The sequence below is a fragment of the Podarcis filfolensis genome (genome assembly GCF_964270895.1).
Source record: "Podarcis filfolensis genome assembly, chromosome: 18".
NCBI classification, from domain to species: domain Eukaryota; kingdom Metazoa; phylum Chordata; class Lepidosauria; order Squamata; family Lacertidae; genus Podarcis; species Podarcis filfolensis.
In genome coordinates, this window is record NC_139622.1 from 1,706,400 (window position 1) to 1,720,917 (window position 14,518).

Sequence of the window (14,518 nt, forward strand, 5' to 3'; positions counted from 1 at the left end):
AATGCTCTCTCAAGCTAAAATGCAGTGTATGTATTTCATTAAGCATATGCCTATGAAAATATGGTGTTCCTTCTAAGAAAATTTGTTATTAAAAGGTAGAAGCTTCCATAGTCAGCGATTGTCTGAGTCCTGATATCAGTCTCTATAAGACTTCTTGGCCTCTTTTCTTAGAAAATGCCCCCCCCCCCGTTTCAGTCTCTTTCAGTTTTTCCCCCTTCTTACTTCTGTGCCTTACTTCAGGTGCTGCTGAGTTCTGTTCATCAAGCTGTGTCAGCAATTGGGTCTAGTATATAACCCTAACCCTGACCGGGGGGGGGGGGTTGGAGGAAGAAAGTTTTTATTTTTAAAAAAAATTTGATTGATTTGATTTTGTTATGTAAGCCTTTTTTCAGAAACCATATATATTAATGTTATGTAGTCATGCACTGTAGTATGAATGAATTGTGTTTTGTATTCTTTGTCTTATAGAATATATATAATAATGTTATGTTACAAAGCAAATTTACGGTAATAAAACAGGTTAAAATTTTTATTTTTTAAAAAAGGTGAAAGATTGTGAGAAGGAAAGGTCCCAGGGGAGAGCTGGGAAAGCCGCCCACCTTTTGTGTGAGACAAGAGTTAAGGGTTGATTTTGAGAAAGGACACTGATTTCTTTTCCCTTTCTGTTTCGTTTTTATTTAGATTAGGTCCTTTATCTTAATGTGTTTTTTAAAACAGTAGCCTTTTAGGCCCTTTAAACCATGGGTAGGAAAATTGGTTGCACCCGAGCAGAGACAAAAGGGGCCAAACGACACCAAGGGGTTAAATCCAGAGAAAGAGCCTTTTATTCTGCCATGGGGGGGGGGCAGAGGCACCTGTGCGATTCAGTTCACAAAAGACAGGCCGCAGCAAAAAGCATTTTACATCAGGTTTTTATCCTGTTCCCCAAACCCCTTCTTCCCTCTCCCCCTTCACAGATTTTACATAGAAATGTTGCTTTTCGTTCTCTGGCTCTGTTCCCAGGAAGTATGTTGCAAGTCAATGTTGGAAAGCAGCAGGCAGGGAAAGCAGATAGCCTCAAGACCAGCCTTGGGAAGCCTGCAGCCTGGGGTCCAAATTCAGCCCTCCAGATCTCTCTCTGTGTCCCTTGAGAACCTCTCCCTGGGTGGCCAGCCCCTCCCACCACAGGCAGCTCCCTCAGAAGGTGGTTCGTGGCCTGAAAAGGGTTTTCCACCCTGTTTCCTTGGACTCTGCCGCTGGTGGGCTGGGACAAGCACGTCAAAGTAGCTCGTGTGCAACATGTGCCCAGACATGCTCACTCCTAAGGAATGCGGCCGAGTTGCCTGAAGGATGGCTAACTTTGCTATTTACAAAGAATGGCACGGTCAGGTGCTGGAGCGGGGGGGGGGGGGCAGCAAGTGGAGAATGTTGGCTATTTGCAGGTTAGTAGCGCTGCAGAGAGCTTGCTGGGGAGACCATGCATGACAAGGAACTAAAAAATAACTTTAACAAGGTTTTAAGAACAAAACCAAAAACTCCTTTTACACTAAAGATAACAACAAACCAGACCCAACCACCAACCCATCCCCCAGGGTAATGGGAGAGGAGCTAGGTGCTGCTCCTTATATACTAGACCCAATTGTTGACACAGCTTGATGAACACAACTCAGCAGCACCTGCTATGTTTCACAGCTACAAGACTGGGTCCCGTTATTTGCCCTGGCCCTTAAAGACATACACAACTTGTGAAACAATAATGAACCTTTACATTTTACAGTGACGCTGATTCCTGAAGCGTCTGCGGGCCAGATTGAGAAGGCGATTGGGCCGGATCTGGCCCCCTGGCCTTAGGTTGCCAACCCCTGGCCAGGAATGATGGCAGCTGTTGTTTGTAGCTGAACAACAAAGGTTCTTGGAGGCCCCAAGGTTCCCCCCTCCTGCCCTCCCAGGGGTAGGCCTGGCCATAATGGAGATAGGTCTGTAAGCATCTCTATACATCAGGGATGGGGACTCCAAATTGCATCTGCTCCAACAAGCATGGCCAACGGGTAGGGATGATGGGAGTTGTAGTCCAGCAACATTTACTTCAATGGTGTGGTGCCGAGAGACTACCAAGACTTGGTCTGTTGGGGACCAGGAGGGTGGAGACTGTCAGTCTTTGTGGGCCAGAGGCAGGTTCAGGGTCCAAAACAGGGAGGGACCACAGCAGGTCAGGGCTGTAGCGCAGCGGTGGAGCAAAAGGTCCCTGGTTCAGTCCTGGCATCCCCAGGTATTAGCGCAGATAACAGGTGAAAGTGTCTTATATTTGGGGCAACTACTTTGCTATATATATATATATATATATATATATATATATATATATTAATATTAATATTATATTAGGGGGAAGTGCCTACACAAATGTATGTTTTCTGAGAAATAGGCACTAAGATTCTGATGAACTTTCACAAGGACTTTTATTTTAAAAATTGCCAGCTGATGTGGAAGTGAGGAGAGCCGATCTTAAAAGATTGGGGGGAGGACACATGAGCTGCCCCCCAATAAAAAATACATGGCTGAGGTTCTGCCCCCCGCCCCAACAAAAGGCCTGTCCCCACTAACAAAGGCCTGATCCCTAACAAAAATCCTGGCTACATCTATGGGGAGGGGGAATAAAAAACTGAGAAATAGAGATTGTCAGATCTGCTCAACCCTATGCAATATTTTTCCCACCTGAGGGCAAAGCCTCATAAGGCTACAGTCATAAGGCCATAAGGTTATTATGGTTGGGAGATTTTTATCTAAGGATGTTCTAATATAGCTTGTGGAACAAATTGTAGTTAAATATGCTAGCAAAAGAATAGGTGTTATATGCTTTTGCAGAAATTGCAGTTAAATAGAACAGCAAAAAGAACAAATATATGCCTCAGTGAAATAGAGAACATGGCTTTATTGCTAAAAACCGCATGTGGAGGGCTGAAAACAGAATGCCAAATAAGGGTTTGTGGTGTCGCCTCAGAATCCCTTGAGAAAGCAAGAAAACCAGATTGCGCGCAGCAAATTCTGGAGCTCAATGGCTCCCCCTTCTTCGAATTCTGTCCTGCCTGAAAGACTCGCTCCTCCTTCGGCAGCGAACCTACAATGTTCGCAGAACCGCGCCTTCCCCCTCGCCCCGGAACCAAAATGCGCGGGGTCTCGTTGCCTGGACGGACGGCCTTGAAGCGAAGAACAACGCATCCACGCACGCACGCACGCTGTACGCTCTAGGAGGAAGAGATTCGGTGATCGGAGGCTTCGGGCCTTCTGACGGACAGACACCGGGAGCCAATCGGAAAGCGCCGGGAACGCCGGCCGGAGAGGGCGCGCTTGCAGCCAATCGCAGGCGGGAAGAGGCGGGGCGGAGCGCAGAGATCCCGGCGAGGCTGAAGCGGCGAGATGTCGGAGAGGAAAGTGTTAAATGTGAGTGGTAGGGGGGAGGGGGGCTGTGACGTCAGCGGTCAGTTTTGGGGTCTCCCTCACAGGGTGGTTGTGAAGATGAAAAGACGAGGGGACCCCCAAAGTGAGGCTTGGCTGGGGGCGCTGGGAAGGAGGGGAAGAGAGGCCCCCAGGAGAGAGAGAGGGAGCCAGGACAGAATCGGGCCCTGGGGAGGGAGGGGGGACTGGACCTGGGGGTCCCTCCCAACTCTGGGATTCCAGTGGCCCCTTGGTTCTCAAACTTGATCCCTTCCAGAAGTCCATTCCAAAACCAAAGCGTTCCAGAACCAAGGCGCGCTCCCATTGATCCATAAAAGGAAAGCAATAACCAATATACTGTACAATAAATAAGACAGCATTGTATATGATAAAAATGAGGGAAAAAAATTCTTACTGATGACGGTCATTGTTTGGATGGGGGGCTTTTATCCATTTCCGCAGTCACACAGTCAATCAATCAATCAATCAATGAGGAGCTGAACTGGGTGCCACACAGTCACAAAAACAAATGAACCGAAAAAGCCACAAAAACACAAAATAAATAGCAAAAACAAAAGCGCCAAACTTAATCCATTCCAGAAGTCCGTTTGACTTCCAAAATGTTCAAAAACCAAGGCGCAGCTTCTGATTGGCGTGGGCGCCCCTGAAACAATAGCCAACAGCCGCAGCAGACGTTAGGCTTCCAAAAAACGTTCGAAAACCGGAACACTTCCCAAGGCATTTGGGAACCAAGTTACCACTGCATATGGTTCTGTGTTATTGGATAGAGAGACAAGCAGATAAAGGGCTCCTGTGTGGCTGGAGGGATGAAGAGGAGAGGTGTGGGGGGGATTGGGAAACAGCGGGGCTGGCAGTCAGTTAATGGGGAGGCCCTGGTTGGGGTGGGGGAGAGAAACCTACCTCGCAGGACTGGGGCACTTTGATTGATTGATTGATTTGAATCTGGGTTGCTACTTCACTGGCTTTTCTGTGCTCATAAACCCAAATTCAAAGCTTAGGATAGACCCTCTTTGAGACCCTGATGAGCCAGCCAGACAATGCCGGGTTATTCATTTGTATTTTATTTTATTTATAAAATATATTCAACTTGACTGTAAGAACAAACAAGCCTCAAAGTGGTTTACAAACAACAAAGCAGTAAAACTGACAGAAAAAACCACAAAAAATGTGCAAAAGTTAAAATACTAAAACAGATTCAGATAGCCTCCACTTTCTCTATGTCCTTATAGCATTTACATCTCATTTCCCTAAGAGATCTGGTTCTTCCAACCCCCATCCTATATCATTTATTACTGCTTTTACATCACTCCTTTCCTCCAAGGAGCTCAAGGTGGCATACTGATTTGCCCCCTCCCTCCCTCCCCATGTTATCCCCTGAGGAAGATTAGGCTGTTGGCATCAGCACTGTGTTACCAGCACAGAAATGACCTCTCCAAGGAAAAAGTGTAGGCTGTGAGTCTGGAGGTCCTGGGCTGGGTCCAAAGGAGAGCAGAGCAAGACGCTTGGCTGCAGGAGTTGCTGGAAAGAGGAGTACAAGGCACAATCCACGTGCCTTAGGCACTTGTGAATTTGTGTAGGGATTACTCCTGAGCCTTTTCTTCTCCTGAAGATGCCCCACAAGGCAGCAGAAGTTTAGAACCAGGATTTTTCTTCTCCCAGATGGGCTCTCTTCCAGCAACTCCTGCAGCCCAGCTGGTGCCCAATGTCTTGCTCTGCTTTCCTTCGGACCACATCAGCGAGGCTGAGAGGGGCTCTGGGCAGCCCAGGACCTCCTGACACACAGCCCAAGCTTGTGCCCCGGGGAGATCACCTGGGTGCTGCTAATGCAGCAAAAACAATGCAGGAGGTAGCAGTTGCAAGTCAGCAGACTCTTCAGCCATGGCAGGCGCTGTGATTCTCCAGCAGTTTGACTTCACCCCTGGAGGCACAATCTATGATCTCTCAAGACAGACGGATGTCAACACATGTGACATCAGGTGCGAGGCAGGTAGAGAGATGGTTTTCAATATACAACCAGGAACCTTGAAGTGCACTCCCAGTTGGCAAGGGAAATCTGGCTTCCTCAACTCCCTTGCTCAGCCAGCACCAGTGCTATGCATGAAGACACCGTGTGGTCAACTGGTGAGCAGATTTCTCAAGCAGACCCAAAAAGGTTCACCACTCCTTGCTGCAAGAGAGAACAAAGAGCCCAAGTTCACTGTGTCAGTTTCATGTCAGAGGAGCAAATTTCAGCCAGTCTCTCCAGGGCTGGGAAATTGGGATAGACAAATAAATAAGGAGCTTGAAAAGCAAATTGACCAGAGAAGCTTGCGGAATAGAGAATTGGCTGGCCCTGTCCCATTTGGGATGGAGGTTGTGCTAAGTTGCTTAGTAGGTTTTGTGACCACCAGCTCCTGGGCACTGCCATAGTTTGAAGTGGGCGCTGCCAAAGCCTGCATGAGAACGATCTGCTCTTTGATCTGACCCATCTTTTTTCCTTGTGTCCTAGAAATACTACCCCCCAGACTTTGATCCATCTAAGATCCCCAAGCTTAAACTTCCAAAGGACAGGCAGTATGTGGTCCGACTGATGGCACCTTTCAACATGCGGTAAGGAAGAATGTTGCGTGAGACCCTTTCCCCCGCCCCTGAGAATTTTTGGGCCTTATTGACTCAGTTACATCGCCAGAGCTTTCTGTGTGAAATGATTTAGTTGTGTGGAACCTAAAAAGATTTCATTTGAGATATAATAACGAAGAATAAAGAACCAGATGTGAACATGAGAATTGAGATTACAGTTTCTGGTCTAATAATAATAATAATAATAATAATAATAATAATAATAATAATAATAATTAACAATAATAATTGATTACTTATACCCCACTCACCTGGCCAGGCCTCCCCAGCCACTCTGGGCGGCTTCCAACAGGATATTAAAAACACAATAAAACATCAGACATTAAAAACTTTCCTAAACAGGGAAGTAATACAGGGTTATAATACTCACAGCAATCTGTGCAGATTTACGTTTTCTTGTACCTTATTACATCAATATACATACAGTACTGCATTTTTCAGTGAAAACATTGCCAGGCTCTCTTCTTTCCCTTACTCTTACCATACTTGTATGTTTAACCATATTAACAATATCCTAGACTTAGTTATCTATTCCTCCAAAGCTGGCATTCTTAATTTTTTTGCCCCCAGTGTTAAGTAATAGTCATCCTAGCATCTTGTTCTCATACTGGCCACCCAGAGGCCCCAATGGGAGTCATTGATATAAGAAGAAGCAACTGTTTAAACTGTCTAGGTGCAAGACCTGTGGCGAGTACATCTACAAAGGAAAGAAGTTCAACGCCCGGAAGGAGACGGTCCAGAATGAGTCTTACCTGGGGCTTCCCATCTTCCGGTTTTATATCAAATGCACCCGCTGCCTTGCAGAAATCACCTTCAAGGTACGAGCTGTCTTCATCCTTCTTTTTCCCCAGTGCAGCTGAAAAACAAATAATGGAAAAACACCATTTGATGCATCAATGCAATAGCAAATTGGAAACACCGGTCAGTGGGAAAGCATTCTGCACCAACTGCAGGTTCTGGGTCAAGCACAAGGGAACCCCCAAATTGAGCGGCATTGCAGTGATCCAGCCTTGAGGTGACCAGAGCATGATGGAGAAGAAAGTCCTTGTCCTTGAGGTGTGTTGATCATGCATTTCTTAGCACAGGGTGATTACAGGTATCTCCCCACGTATGCAGAGGTTACATTCTGGGCTCCCACAGATAAGCAACCACCCTCTAAACACCCTCTCTGCTGCTCTCTTTCCAATCTGGACCAAAAATACTGTATCCAGAAATTGTGGATAATTAGAATTGAAGCTCTGGGGCCTGCAGGAGGCAGGGAGGCTGAGCGGTTTAAACAAAGCCCCACTGTGTCTCCAGACTTTTTGTGGCTTCCTCCACCCTCACTGACATTCTCTTCAGGCTCTGGGGAGAGTCTCCTTGCAAGCCACATGGACTCCCCAGCGCTCTCCTGCCATTTCCAGCTTTGAATCAAACTATTTCCCTGTACCGCTTGTATATGCAATTGCGTGTGAGTTAATCGCGCGTAAGTGGAAGGACACCTGTAGAGCCAAGAGAATTGGCTTTGTGATTCTGCCTCCCTGCTATGCATCCTAAATAAATTGGCAGGGTTTGATTATTTGTGTTCCTTTAGCTAAGCATGGCTCAAGACAGCTTGGGCAAATAAAGTTTTTTGTTTAGTAAGAACGTAACAAGAGTCCTGCTGGGTCAGACCCCAAAGGTCCCTCATCTAGTCCAGCATCTTTCTTTCCTCAGTGGACAAACAGATGAGGGCTTGAAGGCCAGAGCCTCTCCTGCTGCGAAGAACGAAGCAGCAGCTGCGGGATCAGGCTTAGCCCAGCATGCTGTCCTCACAGTGGCCAGCCGTGCGCTCACGGTGCGTTCCCTGACTAGCAGTCGTGCGCAGGCCAGGAGCAACTCGGCCTATGGGTCTCCCACTAAAATAGCTCCCTCTTGCTTCCTGTGTCCCCGTCAGACAGACCCCGAGAACACAGACTACGCCATGGAGCACGGGGCCACGCGGAACTTCCAGGCCGAGAAGCTACTGGAGGAAGAGGAGAAGCGCCTGCAGAAAGAGAGAGAGGATGAAGAGCTGAACAACCCAATGAAGGTATTTTCCACCAGTCCCACGAGGGAAACCTTCCCTTTCATTTAAGCTCCTCTTCATTCATTTCTGTAGGTTGCTTTGAGTTAATTTGGTTAAACTAGTTAGTTAAATTGAGTGAGTGTAAGAATAACAAAGTAATAAAAACATATGTTCCTGCTTTACCTCGAAGGTTTTGGAGAACAGGACCAAGGACTCCAAGTTGGAGATGGAAGTTCTGGAGAACCTCCAGGAGCTGAAGGAGCTGAACCAGCGCCAGGCCCACGTGGACTTTGAGTCCATGCTGCAGCAGTACAAAGACTATGAGGAGCAGCAGAAAGAGCGGGAGCTGGAGGAGGACGAGCAGGAGACCAAGTGAGAGCCAGGGATGCCTCACGTACACCAAAGCGTGTGTGTGAATGTTTTATTGCTAACTAGGGGCTGCTACCCCCGCTTGCCTTGCTTGCCATCCCTCTCCTTCCCCTTAGAGCTTGCCAGGAGCATGATGATGTTTATTTATACCCTGCCCATTGGCTGGGTTTCCCCAGTCACTCTGGACGGCTTACAGCATATATAAAAACTTAATAAAACTGCCCCCCCCCCCCGCTTATCATTTCCCCTGCCAGGCCTGCCCCCACGTTGGAGGTGCAGGTGAGAAGGGCAGGGAGAACTGCAAAAAGCTTAAACCTTCTCAGGCCTTCCCCGGCCATCTTGCCATCTCTTCTGGCAGTCTTGTTCCTTCCTGTGCTCCTCCTCCTGATGGAACAGCTCTTCTTCCTAATTTGCTGGGTGGTAGCAGCAGCAGGAGCAGGTCCCTGAGCTGGCCTGGGAGGAGGCTAACAGTAGCACCAGCCAGTTGTGTTGCTGGTCAGCTAGACAAACTGGATCCTGGAGGCAGGGGCCCTGGCGCTGGGAGACTGAGAAGCCAATGGAGTTTGTGGACAGCTGCAGCCCATCTGCAGTTTGCCTGGGCTTCCTATCCACTGCTTCCTGTCACACTGTCAGTCAGGGTTTCCCAGACTTGGATCTCCAGCTGCTTTTGGACTGCGATTCCCATAATCCCAGACCACTGGTCCTGGTGACTAGGGATGATGGGAGTTGAGACCCAAGTTTGGGAAGCCCTGCTGTAGCTCATCGTGCCACCTGCCTGTGGCCAACTAGCTAGCAGCATGCCTACATTTTTACATGTTTATTACATAGTAAAATTTAGAATTGCTTTCGACCCCTACTCCCTGAACCCTGGTTTCCTTTGACAAAATCTTTCCCTTAGAGCAGCTAGCAGCAATCTGAAATTTTTGGGCACAATGAGCTAACCTGCTACATTCCTGTGTTCTGCCTGCTTGTATGTCGCCCTGCCAGAACTATGCTGGAACAAGCTCAGAGCAGGAGGCTGCTACAAGACTCTGATTCAGAGGACGAGGACTCTGCTTCACGTCCTGCTAAGCCGTTTGCAAAAGCGAAGCCTACAGACATCCTGCAAGAGGTATTGTGCGGAGAGGACTGTCCCACCACAGACAGGTGCATCCCTGAGATGCCAGCTGCCTTGAGAGATGTACCCCCACCCCACCCCCTGAGCCCCAGGTCATTGGTCTTGTCTCAGTTGCATTGCTAGTGATGAGTTCAAACTTGGCACCCTCTGCCTGCCCACACCATGCAAAAGGGAATTCCCCTCCCAATCTCGGGCATCACCTTGATTTTAGGGTGTGTTTACAGCAGCAGGAGGAAAACAGCTAGATCATGACTGTTGAGGCAGATGCAGCCAGAATAGTGTGGATTGCTGAACAATAGCTACATCTTTATGCGTGGTCTGGAGGCTCCATCTGGTGGAAAACACTGCAGCTGGAGTGTTGATGGGGACAGACTCAGGTGCTCAAAAGCTTGCACTGGCTGCCCCTTCGCTACCAGGCCAGGTGGAAGGTTCCTGTATTAATTTACACGGCCTTTAACAATTTGAGTCAATAATAATAATAATAATAATAATAATAATAATAATAATAATAATAATAATAATAAATTTATTATTTATACCCTGCCCATCTGGCTGGGTTTCCCCAGCCACTCTGGGCGGCTTCCAACCGAATATTAAAAACAATACAGAATCAAACATTAAAAACTTCCCTAAACAGGGCTGCCTTCAGTTGTCTTTTAAAAGTAAAATAGTTGCTTATTGCCTTGACATCTGATGGGAGGGCGTTCCACAGGGCAGGCACCACTACCGAGAAGGCCATCTGCCTGGTTCCCTGTAACTTCACTTCTCGCAGCAAGGGAACCGCCAGAAGGCCCTCGGAGCTGGACCTCAGTGTCTGGGCTGGATGATGGGGGTGGAGACGCTCCTTCAGGTATACAGGACCAAGGCCGTTTAGGGCTTTCAAGGTCAGCACCAACACTTTGAATTGTGCTCGGAAATGTCCTGGGGTTTCCCAGTGCCTCCAGGTGCGCCTCATCAGACTGTGTTAGTGGTCTCCCTTGACACATATGCTTGGCTTGGATCCGCCAGGAGCCCAGGCACCCATAAGCACATAAAAAGACACAAGGAGGATCCGAGCTCAAGAGCACTCTCCTCTCTTGCCGTTTCCAGCAGTGGGATCTGTATTTGAGGCCCAATCTTACGGGAACTTCCAGTTGAGGTTTTTGAACTTCCAGCACTTACTGAAGGCTTTTCATTCCATCAGGAACTTCAGTCACATTCAGATTTTATAGTTTTCATTTTTGATCTTACTGCATTGGGCATCTGGTCCAGTGCTTAGAGCCAGCTGTGACAAAACAGTATTGAATTGTCGAAATAAATAAATGACCTCCCATCATTGGCTGTGCTTCCTGGGGGTGTTGGGAGTTGTAGTTCAGTGATACCTGGCAGAGTAGAGGGTCCCCTGCACCTGGTGCATTCAGTGATTCTCTGGGTGGAAGTAAACAAAGATGACTTACTATTCATGCATAATTTTAAAGTTTATGTTTGTGCAAACCACAATTGCAGAGTTGAGCAGATAGTTTGCGGGAGTTGTTAGCCTTTTAACCCCCAGCGTGCAACACAAAATCTTATTGTTCTCCCCTGTCCCATCCCGCCCCCCGGCCTCATCTCAGGACTCGGAGCCTCAAGCAAAGAAGCTGAAGGTGGAAAGCTGGGAGAGGAGCATCGGGAAACTCTCAAGCAAGGTCAAACTGTCTGGGCTGGTGACTGCCAAGAGGAAGCCAGTTAGTAGTGCGGCCAATGGAGCAGACAGTGGAGATGCACCGCCAGGCGCAGGTAATGGAGGGGGTGGAGAGCTTAAAAGTATTTCTCTCTCTCTCTTTCTCTTTCTCTCTCACTCTCTCTCTCTCTCTCACTCTCTCTCTCTCTCTCTCTCTCTCTCACACACACACACACACACACACACACACAAATAGCCATATCAACTAGTTCCTTTATTAGGCTGACCAAAGTGTTACAAAATAGTGGGCAAGGTTTTCGGGTTCTCTTCCATCAGATTTGATGGTAAACTTAGGTTCTAGGGAGTAGGGTAGGAATAATTGACTGGTGTCAAAACCCTAAGACCCTGCATTTCATCACAGTCGTGGGTGGAAGCCGCAGAAGCTAAGATAAGCTTCTGTTAGCTGCTTCGCAGGTTTTACATTGCCCCAAGGACTAATGGGATGATGATGATAATAATAGTAACTTTATTATTTGTACCCCAGCCACTCAAGGCAGCTTCCAACAAATATAAAAGCATAACAAAACGTCAAACATTAAAAACTTCCCAATACAGGGTTGCCTTCAGTTGTCTTCTAAAAGTCATTTAGTTGTTTGTCTCCTTGACATCTGATGGTAGGGTGTTCCACAGGGTGAATGCCACTACCAAGATAGCCCTCTGCCTGGTTCCCTGTAACTTCTTTTATCACAGGGAAGGGAACCCCCAAAAGACCCTCGGAGGCTGAACAATGAGGGTGGAGATGCTCCTTCAGGTATACAGGGCCAAAGCCATTTAGGGCTTTAAAGGTCAGCGCCAACACTTTGAATTGTGCTTGGAAATGTACTGGGATCAATGTAGATCCTTTAGGACTGGTGTTATATGATCCCATCAGCCGCTCCCAGTCACCAGTCTAAGCAGCTGCTTTCTGGATTAGTTGTAGTTTCTGAGTTGCCTTCCAAGGTAGCCCCACGTAGAGCGCATGGCAGTAGTCTTACATGGCTTTCCAGGTAAGAATGCCAGAGCCTGCTAGATCAGGCCAGTGGCCCATTAGTCCAGCCTCATGTTCTCCCAGTGGCCCCCCAGATCCCCAAAGGGAAATCCGCAAGGAGGATTTGAGCTCAAGTGTCGTGTCCCCAGCTGTGGTTTCCAGCAACTGGCATTCAGAAGCATTGCTGCCTCTGACTCTGGAAGTGGAGGAGAGTCTGTGTGGCTGGTAGCCGTTGAGAGTCATAAATTAGTCTAAGCCTCTTTTAAAGCCACCCAACTTGGTAGCCCTCCCTGCCATCTTGTGCCATCTAGCTCTGCGCTGTGCCAAGAAGCTCTTCCTTCAGCTGTCCTGAATCTTCCAATCTTCAGCTTCATTGGATGTCCATTGAATATTCCAATATTACGAGAGAGGGGGGAAATGTGTCTCTGCCTTTTTTGTGAACCGACAACGTCCCAAATGCTGCAACCTTTCCTTCCAGGAGAGTTACTCCATCTCCTTTATATATTTGGTGGCCCTATTTGGAAGCTTCTCAAATTCTATAACCTCCTTTCTGAGGATACCGGAACTGTACAGAGTATTCCCAAGGTGGTTGCACCATAGATTTGATAATGGCCTCATGATGCTGGCAGTTCTTGTTTCCTGTTGCTGAACTGCAGCTCCCACCATCCCTGACTGTTGAGCATGCTGGCTGTTGGAGGAGTCCAGCAGCATCTGGAGGATCCCCATCCCTGATCTAGAATATACTTTGAGGTCTCTGCCTCCCCAGCTTGTGCAAAACGTCCAACCTTTGCTTCTGTTTTGGCTGTTTCCAGGTGCTGGGAGTACAAGCAGCCCCTCTGGGGGGGCCTCTCTGGCTTCTGTCCCCAAAGCAGGAGCTTCCTCCCTCAGCCTTCTGGGAGCCTATTCTGACAGCGAGGACAGCAAGAGCGACTGAGCGCCACAGGAGAGTGACAACCCCCAAGCTTCACACAATACTTCCCTGGTAGTTGGTCTCCCTACACGGTGGTATCTCGTCCACCCGCACACCAAACCACCTGCAGATGTTTTTTCCTCTGTGGAATCTTTTCCCCACCAGCTGCAACATTTGCCTTGGGCTTCTCCTCCCGATGTGACTTGGGCATCCGCTAACAGGTCTCCTTTCTGCCACCTCCAGACCGTGAGTCAGATAGGCCAGCCTCCTCCTGGATTCCTGTGGTGGTTTGGTACAGAGAAAGCAAAGCTTGAAGGGCCCTCTGCAGAGCCAGCCCCGGGCGAGTGCTGAAGCCCCAGGCCAGGCCAGGGAAGTTCCCTCTCTGGTCTTCTCTGCAGTCCTCCTTTACCAGACCACTCGGTACAGCTGGTTCCTTCCAGAGGAGCAGGACCCCGAATTTAAGGGGGCCGGCTAGTGAACAGCCAACATGGGGGGAAATAGGACTTTCACGACCCCAACCAGCACAAGAAGTCCCACCCACCCCAAGAAGTGGGGGGCCATTGCTTTGTTTGTTGAAGATCCTCCAAGTTGACAGAGCCACGTTCCGTCCCCTGCTCTCTAATGGACATTTTCAAAAACCAGAAGCCTAGCACAGTGTGTGGGTGTCATCCATCCACCATTTTGAATTTGGCAATGAAAGAAGAACAGCCTGTTGTCATCCCCACAAACACAAATAGATGTCTGCCATTTTGATAACGACTTGGAAGGAAATGGGGGGGGGAGGGGCTTACCAGATTTGTTCATGCTAATCTGTTTGCATGTGGTCAGACGGGACATGAGATTAAGCACACCTTGCGTGCTCAGGTTTTATTAATCTTAGGTAGCAGCTACTCAAGGGTTCTAGGCATTCTAGACTGGGCTGCAGGAGGCAAAGGTTAAGCCCTTTCTCCCCCCCCCCTTCCTGAAAACCAAGTTATGTGCTTAACCTCAGGTGTATTGTTTTGTCCTCATCTCCCAAAGTCCTGGGGCTTGTTTAGTAGAATATCCGCCCTTGTCTGCCTGCATCAATCAAGCTGCCATCAGTGTAACTTAATAAAAGATATAGGTGAACGTGTGTTCTCTTCCCCCCTTATTAGAGGTTACCGCCCACACACTTCTGCTGCGCCTTTCTGCTTGTGTGGTGGTGAGGCGTTCTCAAAGTAAAGGAAGGATTGAACTCTGATTAATAAGAATACACACAGAAGCTTGAACCAGCAAGACTCTGGGAAGGGTGCGTATAATAATCTCAGTCTCTATCCCCTGGCCCAGGTTGTTTTATTCACAAAATAACTTTTTACAGAGAGTTCTAAGAACCAATCAGATTTCTTCTGAGCATTTCA

General features: G+C 48.1%; 1 protein-coding gene across 1 annotated transcript; it reads left to right on the top strand.

Annotated features, from left to right (window-relative positions):
• Positions 1 to 3,211: 3,211 nt before the first annotated feature.
• On the top strand, positions 3,212 to 14,249 carry YJU2 (YJU2 splicing factor homolog). Its single transcript, XM_083594829.1, has 8 exons — positions 3,212 to 3,417; positions 5,921 to 6,021; positions 6,725 to 6,869; positions 7,967 to 8,101; positions 8,268 to 8,449; positions 9,434 to 9,557; positions 11,156 to 11,318; positions 13,042 to 14,249. The coding sequence occupies exons 1-8, from the start codon at positions 3,394 to 3,396 to the stop codon at positions 13,161 to 13,163; spliced, it is 996 nt and encodes a 331-aa protein (XP_083450955.1). The 5' UTR covers positions 3,212 to 3,393; the 3' UTR covers positions 13,164 to 14,249.
• The last annotated feature ends 269 nt before the right edge of the window (positions 14,250 to 14,518 follow it).